Below are 18,692 nucleotides of genomic sequence, written 5' to 3' on the forward strand. Positions count from 1 at the left end.
AATTTTCTGGGGGCTTTTCTTGTTTCTTTGAAATGGAGTCTCACTCTGTTGCCCAGGCTGGAGTGCAGTGGCATGATCACAGCCCGCTGCAACCTCCGCCTTCCAGCTTCAAGATATTCTCCTGCCTCACCCTCCCAAGTAGCTGGGATTACATGCACACATCACTATGCCTGGCTAATTTTTTTGTATTTTTAGTTGAGACAGGGTTTCACATGTTGGCCAGGCTGGTCTCGAACTCCTGACCTCAAGGGATCCATCCGCCTCAGCTTCCCAAAGTGCTGGGATCACAGGCATGAGCACTGTGCTCCTCTCTGGGGGCTTTTCTTATTAATGTGATATTACAATATCAAGAGTGTTTAGATAGGTTGCAGCTTTTTAAAAAATACTTGTGATTTTGGTAATACTCTACAACAAAGGCACAACCTGGATTCCCATTACTTTATTAGTTCAGAAATTGCATCTTTGGTTTATTCTATGTGCTCCTACAACACTTGCATTAGCATGAGAAAGACATGAGGCAAGGTTCTTAGAGGACCTGGAAATAAGGTAATCATCCAGAAATGAGACCCACAAAAACCAATGCCTGAAGTATAAATTTGCCATCTGTAAATGTGAAGCAGAAGGGCTTTGGGACCAACCAATGCAATCAATTAGCCTAGAGATGTGAAGTTAGCCTATGGATGTGAAGCAGAAGGGCTTTGAGACCAGTCAATGTAATAAATCGTGATGGAGACAGCAAGTTAGGATTCAGGTACATGTTACTTTAAAAAGGAATGCCTATTGCATTGAGGGATTTGAAAAAAAGACACACCCAAAGTGCAAGAATTTCCAAGCATTTATCCAGATTTGACAGGAATGACAGCTCTTAAATGTGGTAGCCATGAGGACTCCAGTCCCTAGGCATACAGAATAACTCTGTTATGAGCAGAATTCATCACTGCTCTGACACTGCCCTGTGTGGGCAGCCTTCTAGGGTATCCAACAACGCTCACTCAGATTCCTTGTTCTTAAATCAACCACCTCACATCTAACCCAGTTCACTTGATGAGAAGAAGTCATGGCCTGTATGCCTACATGACTATTCTCATTTCTGAATGAGACTAGGCCCCACTGTGAATTAATGAATTTGCAGTGTAGGGGATTCTTCAGAAACAGACAGACTGCATGGAACTCCAGCTCAACCAATTATTAAATGTTTGACTTCAGGCAAATAATTTAACCTCTCATTGAACCATCTATTAAATGTGGGTATAACACTAATAAGTCTGCATCTGGGTGAAGCCGATCTCATTTCATCATGGTTTTCTCAAGAAATAAAAAGATGGATTTTTAAAAATCAATTCCGTGACCCCACAACCCCAAAATGAACAGCCAGGCATAACAAGATGAACAGAGAAAATCAATCCAGAAGGCATGATCTGTTGAATTGTTTCTCCCCATTGAACCATGCCTTCCTCCTACTCTTGGTTAGTCATCTGATTTACCTGCCATTTATTATTCTAGCATGCTGGGTCCTTCACTTTATACTATTCACAACTGTCTGTTATTTCAAAGTGCTTATCAGTTTCAATAGTTTGATCAAAACGCTCCTTTTCAGACTAGGAAATTCAAGTAAAAACGCTGTTACTTAAATTGTGTTTAGAGGTTTTTTCCCTCAATAGAAGGAAATTTTGCAATTATTTTTACTTGAAAAATCTGCTTGTTTCTAAAATTATAACACTTGTTTAGTACTCAAAAACAAAACTATCTCAGTTATCCTCAGCTTTTTGGAGTGATTGGTTGATTTTTTTTTTTTTTCAGTGATTTCTGTAAATCATTTTAAAGCATTCACTTTCCTCTCTTTAGAAAAATATAAATAAAAGTTTTGTTTTGAGAATTTCACAGTGCCTCAAATAGATTGTATTTGTATCAACTAAAGGGAATGGATGTACATAGGAGAGGGAAGAGTAGTTTGAAGGGCAATTCAATTACAGTTCTTAAGTTCAGAATATGATGAGTGACAGCAATCAGTTTATCTCATCTCTACTACAGACTAGAGATGTACTGCTCAGTACAGCAGCAACTAGCTACATGTGACTACTGAGCCCTTGAAATGTGGTATGACCAAGGAACCAAAACTTAATGTTATTTAATTTTAATTAATTTGTGCTAAATTTTAAAACTAATATTTGATTCGTATATTATGGATCGTGTATAATATATTAAAATATTTTTGAGTATTTTAGAATGAGTATGTAAATCAACTATTTTGCCTGTAAATTTTATGAAATCTAAATACAGATCAAAGATTTTCTATGCAAACTCAGTTTGCAAATTAAGATATGCTATAAACATAAAATACAAGCAGGACATCCAAGAATTAATGTGAAAAAAGAATATAAAGTAACTTTATAAGTTTTATTCAGATTGCATATTGAAGTGACATTTTGATATGTTATCAAAATATTAAAATGTACTATTAAAGTTATGTTTACTTGTTTTTACTTTTTTGTAAATGAGTCAAGTAGAATATTTATAATTACATATGTGACTTGCATTATATTTGTATTGGACAAAGCTGATCCAAACTAAAGGGAAGGAATTTTGATTATATATTAGAAAATACTTTCTCCTTATAAGATGACTCTGGAATCCCAATCTCTATATGTAAAACTTCTTTTTTTCCTGATAGGATTAAAAGGCAAGACTTACTTGGAGGGCAAAAGTGCCTGCCCTTTGTGTTATTTCACTGGGAGCTGCTATACTCCACTATGCATACATACAAGAAAACATTACTAACTTTGAGATGAGAAAATACATTTTTTAAGAAGGAATTTCCTTCCTCTACTTTACATTGCATCTGTGGATGCTTGAGGAGCTAAACTCAAAGAAACCAGCATATACAGACACAGAGAATGCAGAGAATGGACTATGATCCTTCAGAACACTGTTGCTTTGAACATTGTCTATATCTCACTTTAGACAGCTTGTTTTGGCAATCAGATTGTCAGTACCTTAAGCTGCTAAGGAAAAGAATAATCAGTTTTCTCTGATTCACAGGTAGGAAACCAGCTGAACTATGTACCATACTTGATATGAAGTAATTGATCAATCAGATTTGTTGTGTTTATGTGCTTATATGCATTGTGTGTGTGTGTGTATATATGGATATATACATAAATATATATCTACATACATCCATGTGCATACACATATATACACATCCATATATATGCATATATATGTACATCCATATACACTTCCATATATACATATATTTATATACATATATGCATATGCATATAAATGTATGTGGATATATATGGATATACACATATGAATACATACTGATGTATGTGTATAAATCTATATCTATAGATAGAAAGATAAATATACACATACGTACACTCCTTTTTCAGAGTCTCCATGACTTAGAGTTTTTCTACTTACCAAAAAAGTAATTTTTATTCTAAAAATATTGTCAGCATTGTCTTCATAAAACAATTGTTGAACTTTATGAGACTTTTTTGGAATTTTGATGAAAGATATGAATCCTCAATTTCAGAGCACTGACACATCCTAAAGCCTTCTATGAACCCTCTGGGGACCCAAGAACCTAATAACAGAAATCTTTCCTTTAGAGTATGACATTTTGTTTTAATCACTTCCTGACCATTCCTCTGATTAACAATGTGATATTAGGAAAATGCATTAACATCTCTGGGCCTCAGTGTCCTCATCAATGAAATAAAATGATCTCTAAATTCTCCCTCTCAACGCTGGGTTCTAATGACTTTATGTCCTATATTTTAATTTTAGATGTGTAACTTCTCCCTTAAAAACTATTACATATTTTTAAATTATTGGCTATTTACAAAAGAACATGGATTTTAAAGTATGAATAGAAGTAAAACATATAACACCAAGAACACTAAGAGTAGGGTGGTAAAAATTAGACGTATCTAGTCATAAAGTTTTTAAATCATTTATGAAGTGAAGGATATATTTGGATGTTGACTTGATAAGTTGAAGATGTATCATGTAAAAAACGCATATTTTAATTTCTAATGTAGCCTAAAAAATATAAATAGACATACCTAAAATGTCATTAGAGGAGATAAAATGGAATACTAAAAATTATTTTATTCACCCACAAAAACGGTAAAGAAGTAGAAACAAAGGAACAAAGAGCTAAGAGAAAAATGGAAGTCACACATCAAGATAATAGACTTAAATCCAAACATATCGATAATTATATTAAATGTAAATGAACCAAATGCCTTAATTAAAATGCAGAAATTGTTAGATTGTGTAAAAATGCAAAATCCTGCATGTTGTTTACAAGATATACACTTTAAATGTAAAGACTCAGATCAATTCCCAAAATGTTGGATAGAAGGCGAGGACTAACTTGCAGCTCCCATTCAATGGACAGAGCAGCATGTGGAGACTCACATCATGAACTTTTGCTCCAAGAACTACCACAGGAACATATCAAGACAGCTGAGAGAATCCACAGACCCTTTGAAGGAAGAGACTTGCTGCTGCAGGCTTTGTGAGACAGCCAAAAATCTGAGTGCCCAAAGTGTGATATGGGGAGTGTCCGCCCCCAAAAACACATCCTCTGTGGGAAACCTGAAGGTCCAGATCATGGGAAAAGGATTTGACCTCACCTGGAGCTGAGGCAAATTTAGAGCCAAGCAAAATATAGGGGTAGAGGAAGCAGCGGGAAGAGCCCTGTGAGCACTTGCAGACCCCAGGGAAGCCATTCCTGACTTTGTCTTGCTGAGATCCTTGGGGAGGGCTGCCAGTGGAACTGCAGAAAGACCACAGAAAGAAGAAAAGTTCCAGCTGAACTTTGTAAAAATTTCAACCAAATACAAAGTTTCCTGGACAGAACCTGGAAAAGAGGACAAACAGGGAGTGCAGATATGAACACAGAAACCATGACAGGTGGAAGGTATGAAACCTGAAAGCCCTGCTTGCTTTTTCAGCAGGGAGGCTTGTAACTTGCAGCAAGTTCTTAGCCCTACTCACTGGCTGCATGGGGAACCCAGTGGGAGTGAGACCGGCCTTTCAGGATGTGTGGGAGTTGGACGAAGCCTGTCACTGCTGGCTTCTCCTCACTTCCCTGGTGGCCTGTATAAGGCAGTAAAGGCAGCCATAATACCCCTGGGAACATAACTCCATCAGCCTGAGAACTACACCCCCATCTCCCACAGCAGCCACAGCAAGCCCTGCCCAAGGAGAGTCTGAGCTCAGTCATGCCTAACCCTGCCCCAACTGATGGTCTTTCTCTACCCATCCTGGTAGCTGAAGACAAAAGACATACTCTCTTGGGGGCTCTATGGCCCCACCCACTGCCTGAGAAACCTGAATACTTATCCAGGTGACTCTAGGGCAAGCTTGTATCTTCCCTATACTACTGCAACTAATGCTCTTTTGAAAGTGCTAGCTCCTGGCTGGAGGCCAACCAACACAAAACCAGTGCACTAAACAAAAGTACCACAAAGGACCCTCCCAGAGTCCACTTCAGTCCCCTGCTATCTCCACCAGAACAGATGCTAGTATCCATGGCTGAGAGACCTGAAGATGAATCACATCATAAAGCCTTTGCAGACACTTCCCAGTACCAGCCTGGAGCTGGGTAGCTCCACTGGGAGGCTAGACCTGGAACAGAAATAATAATCATCGCAGTTCAGCTCTTAGGAAGCCCCATCCCTAGGGGAAGAGGGAGAGCACCACATCAAGGGAGCACCCCATGGGACAAAAGAATCTGAACAGTCTTTGAGCCCTAGATCTTCCTCTGACATAGTCCACCCAAATCCAGAAAAACAATTCCAGTAATATTACAAAACAAAATTCTTTAACATCCCCAAAAGATCACACTAGCTCACCAGCAATGGATCCAAACCAAGAAATCTCTGAATTGCCAGAAAAAAGAATTCAGAAAGTCAATTAATATGCTAATCAAGGAGGCACTAGAAAAAGGTGAATACCAACTTAAAGAAATTTAAAAAATGATACAGGATATGGATAGAAAAAATATCCAGAGAAATAGACAGCATAAATAAAAAACAATCACAACTTCTTGAAATGAAGGACATGCTTAGAGAAATGCAAAATACACTAGAAAGTCTCAGCAATAGAATCAAACAAGTAGAAGAAAGAACTTCAGAGCTTGAAGACAAGGCTTTTGAATTAACTCAGTCCAACAAAAACAAACAAAAAAAGGAATAATAACCAAAAAAAAGAATAAAGCGTATAAGAAGTTTGAGATCCTGTTAAATGACCAAACCTAAGAATAATTGGTGCTTCCAAGGAAGAATCGAAATCTAAAAGTTTGGAAAACATATTTGAGGGAATAATTGAGGAAAACTTCCCTGGTCTTGCTAGAGATCTAGACATTCAAATACAAGAAGCCCAAAGAACACCTGGGAAATTCATCACAAAAAGATCATTGCCTAGGCACACAGTCATCAGGTTATCTAAAGTCAAGATGGAGGAAAGGATCTTTAGAGCTTCAAGGCAAAAACATCAGGTAACCTATAAATGAAAACCTATCAGATTAACAGCAGATTTCTCAGCAGAAACCCTACAAGCTAGAAGGGATAGGGGTCCTATCTTTAGCCTCCTTAAACAGAACAATTATTGGCCAAGAATTTTGTATTCAGCAAAACTAAGCTTCACAAATGAAAGAAAGTCACAGTCTTTTTCAGACAAACAAAGGCTGAGAGAATTTGCCACTAACAAGCTAGCACTGCAAGAACTGCTAAAAGGAGCTTTAAATCTTGAAACAAATACTTGAAATACACCAAAATAGAACCTCCTTAAAGCATAAATCTCAAAGAACCTGTAAAACAATAACACAATAAAAAAAAAGATATTCATGCAGTAACTAGCATAACGAATAGAATAGTACCTCACTTCTCAACACTAACATTGAATGTAAATGGCCTAAATGCACTTCTTCGAAGATACAGAATTGCAAAATGGGTAAGAATTCACCAACCAAATTTCTTCTGTCTTCAAGAGGCTCACCTAACACATAAGGAACTCACAGAAACTCAACGTAAAGGAATGGAAAAAGATATTCCATGCAAATGGAAACCAAAAGTGAGCAGACGTAGCTATTCTTATATCAGACAAAACAGACTTTAAAGCAACAACAGTTTAAAAAGACAAAGAGGGAAATTATATAATGATAAAAGGACTAGTCCAACAGGAAAATATCACAGTCCTAAATATATATGCACCTAACACTGGATCTCCCAAATTTATAAAACAATGACTCCTAGACCTAAGAAATGAGATAGGCAGCAACACAACAGTAGGGGCTTCAATACTCCACTGACAGCACTAAACAGGTTGTGATGACAGAAAGTCAACAAAAAAACAATGGACTTCAATTATACTCTAAAACAAATGGACTTAACAGATATTTACAGAATATTCTAGTCAACAACTGCAGAATATACATTCTATTCATCAGCACATGGAAAACTCTTCAAGACAGGCCACATGATAGCCAAATAAACAAGTCTCAACAAATATAAGAAAATCGAAATTAATATATAAGTATACTCTCAGACCACAGTGGAAAAAAAAATTGGAAATCAACTCCAAAAGGAACCCTCAAAACCATGCAAATACATGGAAATTAAATAACTTGCTCCTGAATGATCATTGGGTCAACAATGCAATCAAGAGGGAGAGGTAATAATTATTTGAACTGAACAGTGACATAACCTATCAAAACATCTGGGATACAGCAAAAAGCAGTGCTGAGAGGAAAGTTCAAAGCATTGAATGCCTACATCAAAAAGTCTGAAAGAGCACACACAGACAATCTAAGGTCACACCTCAGGAACTAGAAAAACAAAAACAAACCAAACTGAAACCCAACAGAGGAAAAGAAATAACAAAGATCAGAGTAGAACTAAGTGAAATCAATAGAAAAAGGCAATACAAAAGTTAAATGAAACGAAAAGCTGGTTCTTTGAAAAGATAAACAAAACCGATAGACCATTAGGAAGATTAATAAAGAAAAGAAGAGAGAAGATCCAAACAAGCTCAATTAGAAACAAAATGTAAGATATTATAACCAATACTACAGAAACACAAAAGATCATTCAAGGCCACTATGAACACCTCTATACGCACACACTAGAAAACCTAGAGGAGATGGATAAATTCCTGAAAATATACAACCCTCCTAGATTAAACTAGGGATACATAGAAACTCTGAACAGACCAATAACAAGAAGCAAGACTGAAAGGTTAATTTAAAAATTGCCAACAAAAAAAAAGTCTAGGACCAGACAGATAAACAGCTGAATTTTATCAGATATTCAAAGAATTGGTACTAATTCTATTGACACTATTCCAAAAGATAAGGAGGGAATCCTCCCTAAATCATTGCATGAAGCCAATATCACCCTAATACCAAAACCAGGAAAGACATAACACAAAAAGAAAACTTCAGACAAACATCCCTGATGAATACAGATGCAAACGTCGTTAAGCAAATACTAGTTAAATGAATCCAACAGCATATCAAAAAATAATCCATATAATCAAGTGGGTTTCATACCAAGGATATAGGTATGGTTTAACATACACAAGGAAATAAGTGTGATATACCACATAAATAGAATTAAAAACAAAAATCACATGATCATCTCAATAGATGCAGTAAAACCACTTGACAAAATTCAGCATCCCTTTATGATTAAAACCTCAGCAACACTGGCATAGAAGGGACATATCTTAATGTAATAAAAGTCATCTATGACAAACCTACAGCCAACATTATACTGAATAGGAAAAAGTTGAAAGCATTCCCTATGAGAACTGGAACAAGACAAGGATGCCCAGTCTCACCAGTTCTGTTCAACATAGTACTGGAAGTCCTAGCTAGAGTAATCAGACAAGAGAAAGAGATAAAGGGCATCCAAATCAGTAAAGAGGAAGTCATACTATCAGTATTTGCTGATGACATGATCATATATCTAGAAAACCCTAAATACTTCTCCATAAAGCTCCTAATACTGATAAATGAATTCAATAAAGTTTCAGAATACAAAATTAATGTACACAAATCAGTAGCACTGCTATACACCAACAGTGACCAAGCTGAGAATCAAATCAATAATTCAATCCCTTTTATGATAGCTGCAAAAATATACTCACAAATGTACCTAAGAAGATGAAAGACTTCTGTAAGGACAACTATACAACACTGCTGAAAGAAATCATAGATGACCACACCAACATGGCACATGTATACATATGTAACAAACCTGCACGTTGTGCACATATACCCTAGAACTTAAAGTATAATTAAAAAAAAAAAAGAAAGAAAGAAAAAAAAATCATAGATGACATAAACAAATGGAAACATCCCATGCTCATGAATGGGTAGACTCAATATTGTGAAAAATGACCATACTTCCAAAAGCAATCTACAAATTCAATGTAATTCACATCGAAATACCAGCATCATTCTTAACAGAACAAGAGAGAACAATCCTAAAATGCATGTGGAACCAAAAAAGAGCCCACATAGCCAAAGCAAGATTAAGCAAAAAGAACAAATCTGGAGGCATCACATTACCTGACTTCAAACTGTACTATAAGGATATAGTCACCAAAACAGTATGATACTGGTATAAAAATAGGCACACATATCAATGTAACAGAATAGAGAACCCGGAAATAAAGCCAATTACTTACAGCCAACTGATCTTCGACAAAGCAAACAAAAACATAAAGTAGGGAAAGGACACCCTATTCAACAAATGGTGCTGGGATAATTGGAAAACCACATGTACAAGAAAGAAGCTGGATCCTCATGTCTCACCTTATACAAAAATCAACTCAAGATGGATCAAAGACTTAAATCTAAGACTTGAAACCTTAACAATTCTAGAAGATAACATTGAAGAAACCCTTCTAGACATTGGCTTAGGAAAAGACTTTATGACAAAGAACCCAACATCAAATGCAACAAAAACAAAGATAAATAGATGGGACTTAATTGAACTAAAAAACTTCTGCACAGCAAAATAATAAGCAGAGTAAACAGACAACCCACATAGTGGGAGAAAATATTCACAAACTATGTATCTGACAAAGGACTAATATCCAGAATCTATAAGGAATGCAAACAAATCAACAAGAAAAAAAAACCATCTCAAAAAACAAATGTTGGCATGGATGTGGTGAAAAGGGAACACTCTTACACTGCTGGTGGGAATGTAAACTAGTACAACCACTATGGAAAACAGTGTGAAAAGTCCTGCAAGAACTAAAAGTAGATCTACCATTTGATCCAGCAATCCCACCATTGGGTGTCCACCTGGGGAAAAGACGTCATTATATGAAAAAGATACATGCACATGCATGTTTAGAGCAGCACAATTCATGATTGCAAAAATATGGAACCAGCGCAAACACCCATCAATGAGTGAATAAAGAAAATGTGGTGTATATATATACACACACACACACACATATATACATATGTAACAAACCTGCACATTGTGCACATGTACCCTAGAACTTAAAGTATAATTTAAAAAAAAAGAAAGAAAGAAGGAAAGAAAAAAAATCATAGATACATATGAATACTACTCAATCATAAAAAGGAACAAAATAATGGCATTCATAGCAACCCAGATGGAATTGGAGACCATTATTCTAAATGAAGTAACTCAGGAATGGAAAACAAAACATCATACACTCTCACTCATAAGTGGGAGCTAAGCTATGAGGATGCAAAGGCATAAGAAGGATACAATGGACTTTGGGGATTTAAAGTAAAGGGTGGGAGGAGGGTGAGGGATAAAAGACTACACACTGGGTACAGTATACACCGCTCAGGTGATGGGTTTACCGAAATTTCAGAATTCACCACTAAAGAACTTATCCATGTAACCGAACACCACCTGTTCCCCAAAAACCTATTGAATTAAAAAATAAATGTTTTTAAAAAAGAGAAACTACCTATTGGGTAATATGCTTGTTACCTGGGTAACAATCTGTACCCCAAACCCCCAGGACATGCTGTTTATCTATAGAATTTACCTGCACATGTACCCCTTAAACTAAAATAAAAATTTTAAAACCAACAATAAAACAATACAATAAATATAAATACTCAAAGCAGTTAAAAAGTAAATACATGGAAATAGTTGTACTATGCAAACACTAAGCAAAAGAAAGCTGATGTGACCATAGTAATATCAGACAAAGGAATCTTTAAGATGAAGAATATTAGCATAGATGAATAGGAGTGTTTCATAGTGATAAAAAGGCAATATAATCAAGTACATAGATAATCAACATACTAAATACAAAGCACTCAAATACATTAACCCAAAAGAACTATAGGCAAATCTATAATCACAGTTGGAGACATACCAAAATCTGTTGAATGCAACTAATATAGACCTTGAAAGAAACTCATAGTTTTAAATGCCAGTGAGTGGAATGATACAAAAACAATGACCCTTCTTTTCAATCTAAAAAGCTAGAAAATAACTTTTTGGCTAAAATAAATAGAAAAGGGAAAATAATAAAAATAAGATTAGAAATTAATGAAATCAAAAATTGACAAAACAGAAAAAAATCAATAATACCAGAAACAGATTATTTGAAAAGATAAATAAATCTGACAAACCTTTAGCAGGAGTGATCAAGAAAAAAAATGTACCAATAGCAGAAGTATAAAAGGATATCACTGCAGACACTGTAGACATGAAAATTATAATAAGAGGATATTATTAAATTTGACAACTCGTGGAAAATGACAAATTCTTGAAAGCATGAATTACCAAAACTGGCTCAAGAAGAAATACAAATAAATAGCCTTATATCCTTAAAAGATACTGAATTTGTAATCAAATAATTTTCCACAAAGAAAACTCCAGGTCCAGATGAATTCGCTTGTGGATTTTATCAAAACTAAAGAAGAATTAATAGCAATGCTATACAAATGCTTTCAGAAAATTGAGGAGAGAATGCTTCCTAAGTCATTTTTGAGACTACTCTACCTCTTACTAAAGTATTCTAGAAGAAATCTACTAGGACATAGAAATTAACTTAAAAATGTATAACATACAAAGTCATATACAAAACGCAATTGTGTTTTCCCACACTAGTAATGGACATTTAGAAAATGGGATTTTAAAAAATAACATACACAAAGCGTCAAAAAATTAGATACCTAGGCATTAACCTAATAAAAGATATTTTAGACATCTACACTAAAAACTATAAAACACTGCTGAGAGATATTAAAGAAAACCTAGACAAATGGAGAGATACATCATTTTCATTGATTGGAAGGTTCAAAAAAGATATTCATTCTCCCTGAACTGAAAAGAGATTCAAAATTCCAGCAGGATTTATTCTAGAAATTAGTGAGATGATTTTAAAATCTATTTGGAAAGGCAGAAGATCAAGTATAGCCAAAATAAAAATATTGAAAAAGAAAAGCAAAATAGAAGGATTGAATTTGCCTAGCTTCAAGTTTTTCTCTGAATTTACAGTAATCAAGACAGTGTAGCACTGGCAAAAAGAATAAACAAACATATCAAAGGAACAGAATAGAGAGTCCAGAAATAGACACACACATATACAGTTAAATTATTTTCTTTCTTTCTTTCTTTCTTTCTTTTTCTTTCTTTCTTTCTTTCTTTCTTCTTTCTTTCTCTCTCTCTCTTTCTTTCTTTCTTTCTTTCTTTCTTCTTTCTTCTTTCTTTCTTTCTTTCTCTCTCCCTCTCTCTCTCTCTTTTTTTTTTCTTTGGCAGAGTTTCACTCTTGTTGCCTAGGCTGGAGTGCAATGGCATGATCTCTGCTTACTGCAACCTCTGCCTCCCAGTTTCAAGTGATTCTCATGCCTCAGCCTTCTGAGTAGCTGGGATTACAGGCATCCATCACCACGCTTGGCTACTTTTTATATTTTTAGTAGAGATGAGGTTTCACCATGTTGGTCAGGCTGGTCTCAAACTCCTGACCTTAGGCTATCCACCCACCTTGGCCTCCCAAAGTGCTGGGATTACAGGCGTGAACCACCGTGCCTGGCCCATATTATTTTCAATAAAGGTCCCAATGCAACTAAATAAAGAGAAAATCTCTTCAGCAAATGGTGCTAGAATAACTGGATATCCCTATAGAAAGGAAAAAAAGAAAACTTTAACTCATATCTCACACCATATCCCAAAATAAATTTAAGATGAATTACAGATCTAATCATGAAAGCTAAAACGATAAAGCTTCTAGAAAAAATACAGTATAAAATCTTCACAACTTTGGGATAGGCTAAGATTTCTTGTAGAAAACACAGAAAGCACAGAATATAGAAAATGCATAAATTGGACTTAATCAAAATGAAATTCTGCTCATCAAAGCACACCACCAAGAAAATAAGCAGATAAATTAAACACTGAGAGAAAATATTCACAACATATATTTTGACAAAGTGCTTATATACAGAACAACTCAATAATGAAAAGACAATTCATTTAAAAATGAGAAGAATACTAGAACAGGCACATCATAAAAGAAGATATATAAATGGCCAATAACAAATGAAAAAGTGATCAAAATTGATAGTCACCAGGGAAGTGCTGGTTAAAATCACAATATTTACTGCTCCCCACACCAAAGAATGGTGAATATAAAAAAGATTGCCAAAGCCAACTGTTGAAAGGATATGGAAGAATGACAATTTTCATACATTTTTATGGGAATGTAAAATGGCACAAACATTTTGAAAAACTGGCAATTACTTAAGAATATAAACATCTATCTACCCTATCACCCAGCAATTCTACTTCTAGGTATTTATCCAAGTATACATCCACAAAAAGGCTTGTATATAAATATTCAGTTTTATGCATAGTAACCAAAATTAGGAAGCAATTAAAATGTTCATGAAGACATGCATGGAATGGATACACAGACAGCGGTATCTTCACACAATGGAATATTACTCAGCAATAAAAATGAAAAACTAATACACATAACGACATGAATGTATCGCAAAAGATTTTACGCCAAGTAAAAGAAAGCCAGACACAAAAAGTACATATTTCTGGAGGGGTGCAGATTGATTGGGAAGGGGCACAGGAATTTTTTGTGATGATGGATATGTTCTACGTCTCAAAATGCATTTGTCTAAACTGATGTAATGGAATACTTAAGATCTGAATATTTTATGTTATATATATTTTAACTAATTTTTTAAAATAAAAGTGTAAAATTTATTTTTAAAATATCTGACAATGCTAATGTGGAAGATGTAGGGATGCCAACAAGAGCAGGACAGGGGGATAAGTTTGAAGACACAGATCAAGGAGATAATTTCATGTGGTCCCTTTCACTCTCTAGTTTTCATTTAAGACATCACAGGAAGAGTTCTGCCTTCATTCCATAATGTATACTCTATTTTGTGAAGAAGCAGAAAAGCTTATCCATACACTTCCTGGGCTCTTAAGCAGCATTCTCCTGAGTGTCTATACTGTACTCTATACCCCATCACAGCACTTACCATATTCTACTGTAACTAGTTATTTACAAACCCCTTTACCCTACAAGCCCAAAGCCTGCAACACAGTGGATAACCAGAAAATGTTTATTGAAAGAATAAATGAATTTTTATGCATTATCATTTATGACTGACAAGTATGCTTCTCAATCAATTGCCTTTGAGGGACTCTACTTACCTCTGTCCCCGAAGAACAGCTGTGTACAGGTGAATACATTGACTGTCTTGAACCAACCAATACAGGAGCCCATCACTGAGGTCTAAAGTTAGAGCAATCACCTAAATAGAAAGTAAGGTAAGAAAATAAACCAAATACATGTTTGAAGCATATCTTTGTGAACAGGTCACACTTATGCTATAGATTTCTCTTTAACAAACTCTTTGGAATAAAAAATTCAATAATGTTTGCTTTTTTCTGAATATAAAATTTATATGATCACACTTATTACTATGCTATTTGGGTATAAACACTGGTGTCCTAAAATTTTACAAAAAGGCAAGGAGTATATTATTCACTTTTATATACTTAGCTCCAGTAATTATCAAAGTGTAATTCTCAGACCTGCAGCAACAGCATCACCTGGAAACTTGGAACAAATACAAATTATCAATCACACTCCAGAGCTACTGAATCTGAAACGTTGAGCCTGCGCCAAGCTTGCCTAAAGATAGTGATAACTCTGGCCTCTTTAGCAACATGAGCCAGTGAATTTTGTTGTTGTTTAAACCTGTTGTTATCAAACATAGCTACATATTAGAATGATCTGTGGAGTTTTAAAAAAATCTCAATTCCCAGGCTGCACTCTATTAAATTATGATCTCTGGGGATGGAACCTAGGCTCCAGTATGCTTTATAACTTCACAGGTGATTCCAACATGGCAACAATGGTTTAAACCATTTTGAATTGTATTTTCTATCAATTGCAACCCAAAACATTCTGATACACTTTTTAAAGATCATACACAAAGGATGTTTGTGTGTTAAAATTGAATAATAATGTGTATATAAAGCCCTATTTCCAGATGACATATGAGAACCACTTCTTACTATTCTTTGCTTTCTTGTTGCAATGTATATCTTAAGTTTACATCCAATCGACGAGGTGAGGCCTGAAGAAAGGCTGCTTTTCCTATGGCATAGAATCCAAAGATCCTGTTTTTGCTATTTTTGGCTTTCCAAAGATAGTTACTATCCAAAGATCTATCCAAAGATCCTGTTTTTGCTTTCTTTGGCTTTACAAATATTTTCTAAATAGGCTAAGATTGCCAGTAGCCTGGTCTCAGAGCAGTGGAATCTCCTTGTAACATACCTAGAGGTTGTGAGGTATCCCCAGTAGAATTAAAGTTGATGACTATATCTTTAGCAAGATACAGCAGCATTTAAACAAAAATGATGAGCCAGTGAAAGATGTGAAAAGACTACAATAATAAGGTATCCAAGAGGTAAAAATTCTTCCTGAAAAGTTACCCTTCTACAAAGAAACAGTTACAACGTACATGACAGCAAAAACCCTTCAGTTGTCATATAAATCACAGCCTTCTATCTTCAGGAAAATTCAACCAACTTATTCTCCAGAAGGTAAAAATGTATTCTGGCAATTCCCAGCCTTTTAGGAATTGAATCAAGTCCTTGCTCCATGCTAAGAGAGATTTATTGATTTTTTTTTTTTTTTTTTTTTTTTTCAGTTAAAGAGAAATCAGGTTAACCTTGTTTGGTTATTTACAATGAGATGTACTAGAGTTTCTACATTACAAATTAAGTCCATTTTATCTATTTTAAGAAGGAGATTCTACAATTTTTTGCTGGAATACAACAAACTATTTAAACTCTAAGTAAAATTCAGGTGCTGGGTCATTATCCCATTCCTCCACGCAGTCAGCATCTTCATATTTAAACAGTCAGAGGGTACTCCATACCTTGTATATAAACTTCTCTGATCTAAACTAAAACCTTTATGTTAAATTTTAATTCTATGGTAAAATGTACCATATGCTGTGAGTTGAGCTCATCAGATGTGGCAAAAGGTATCTTTTTACCTTAGAAGAATCTCTTACTTTGTTCATTCTTTTTTTATCACACAAATAATTGGGCCTTTCTATAAATAATTGCCTGACTGTATTTCATTATATCTGCTGATTGCAAAATATATCATTACTGCATAATAAACCTGTACATGACATAAATGAACAAGAGAGAGATGAAGAGCTTTGCTGGATGCAAAATGTGTTGCCTTCAGAGCATCCACTGGCACTAATGGAGTCAGATAGATTAGACATCAAACCACGGAACCAGAACACAGATTTGCAAAAGCAACAACAGCACTTGACAACCTGGGAGAGGATTTGGAGAGGAGTGTTTTTTTTAATTTCCATTCTTTTGCTATATATATATTTAATTTCAATAGCTTTTGGGGTACAGGTAGTTTTTGGTTACATGGAAGAATTACACAGTTGTAAAGGCTGAGATTTTAGTGCACCAGTCACCTGAGTAGTGTGAAAATATACCCAATATGTAGGGTATTTTTATCCCCCACCCAACTTCCACCCTCCCTCCTTCTGAGTCTCCAAAGTCTGTTATATTACTCTGTATGCTTTTGCATACCCGTGGCTTAGCTCCCACTTATAAGTGAGAACATACAGTATTTGGTTTGCCATTCCTGAGTTACTTTACTTAGAATAATGGTCTCCAGCTCCATCCAAGTTGCTGCAAAATACATTATTTCCTTCCTTTTTTTTATGGCTGAGTGTATTCCATGGTGTATTTACACCACATTTTCTTTATCCTCTAATCAGTTGATGGGCACTTAGGTTGGTTCCCTGTCTTTGCAATTGCAAATTGTGCTGCCATAAACATACGTGTGCAGGTGTCTTTTTGATATAATGACTTCTTTTCCTTTGGGGAGATACCCTGTAGTGGGACTGCTGGATCAAATGATAGAAATATTATTAGTTCTTTAAGAAATCTCCGGCCAGGCGCGGTGGCTCAAGCCTGTAATCCCAGCACTTTGGGAGGCCGAGACGGGCGGATCACGAGGTCAGGAGATCGAGACCATCCTGGCTAATACGGTGAAACCCCGTCTCTACTAAAAAAAATACAAAAAACTAGCCAGGCGCGGTGGCGGGCGCCTGTAGTCCCAGCTACTCCGGAGGCTGAGACAGGAGAATGGCGGGAACCCGGGAGGCGGAGCTTGCAGTGAGCTGAGATCCGGCCACTGCACTCCAGCCTGGGCGACAGAGCGAGACTCCGTCTCAAAAAAAAAAAAAGAAAGAAAAAAAAAGAAATCTCTGCACTGTTTTCCATAGATGTTGTATTAATTTACATTCCCATCTGCAGTGTATAAGTATTTGGAGGGGGGATTTAAAGAGGAGTAAGAAGGATGAACTTCCCCCAAACATGCTGAGATGACTCACTCACTTATGGGAAAGTCCCTAAGGTCACACCAGAGCTTTTTCCTGGCTGGTGAGAGTACTCAAACAACCATATCAGAACACTGGGAAGATTACTGACAAAGTCTCTGAGCTGGAGAAGAAGTTACTCTTGAGATAATATTATCAATATGTTTTTACAAAAATGAAAATGCTTTTCCCTAACAATTATATTTTTTGAAAAACAAAATGCTTTCTTTGTATTCAGACTCAAGTGACTCCAAAATAGAATTAAGGGACCTTTTTATTATTTGACAAGAATGATTAATCTTTGGATATGGTACATAAATTTCCATCTCTTTTAAATGCTTGTGTTATAATCCATGTAATGCAAATCAGATCTCTTTAAATATCCCAGGAATTATGGCCCATATATGTTATTGGAATTGGAGATCAAGTGACTCAACTATTAGTTCATATATATACATATATTTTTTAAATGATCTGGTATTCTGTATTATGTATATTTTATCTCTGCAGAAAAAAATGACTTAAAATAAGAAATCTTAAGGGATGTATTAGGTAGAAATAGTGTGAATAATGTATTCATTCTTAACGCATTTCTGCAATTTTCAAGTTTTCTATAGTTGAAATATGTCACCATTATGATCAGAAAAAATTAAAATTTAGAAACTTAGATGGATACCTGGTGGGTAGCTAAACAGATTCAACAAAAATGGGTATTGCTGTAGAAGCTGAGGAAGTAAAAGTAACATGTGCTTTAGAAACATTC

General features: G+C 35.4%; 1 protein-coding gene across 4 annotated transcripts in view; it reads right to left on the reverse strand.

Moving 5' to 3' along the window:
* The window catches only part of ROS1 (ROS proto-oncogene 1, receptor tyrosine kinase), a 151,145-nt gene that overhangs the window by 87,324 nt on the left and 45,129 nt on the right, over nucleotides 1–18,692 (reverse strand). For all 4 annotated transcript variants that reach the window (XM_033234395.1, XM_033234394.1, XM_033234393.1 and 1 more), the window contains one exon: nucleotides 14,712–14,812. In XM_033234395.1, coding sequence (XP_033090286.1) covers nucleotides 14,712–14,812 — 101 coding nt within the window. The remainder of the gene's footprint in view (nucleotides 1–14,711; nucleotides 14,813–18,692) is intronic.

Source organism: Trachypithecus francoisi, unplaced genomic scaffold (genome assembly GCF_009764315.1).
Source record: "Trachypithecus francoisi isolate TF-2019V2 unplaced genomic scaffold, Tfra_2.0 Lachesis_group15, whole genome shotgun sequence".
NCBI classification, from domain to species: domain Eukaryota; kingdom Metazoa; phylum Chordata; class Mammalia; order Primates; family Cercopithecidae; genus Trachypithecus; species Trachypithecus francoisi.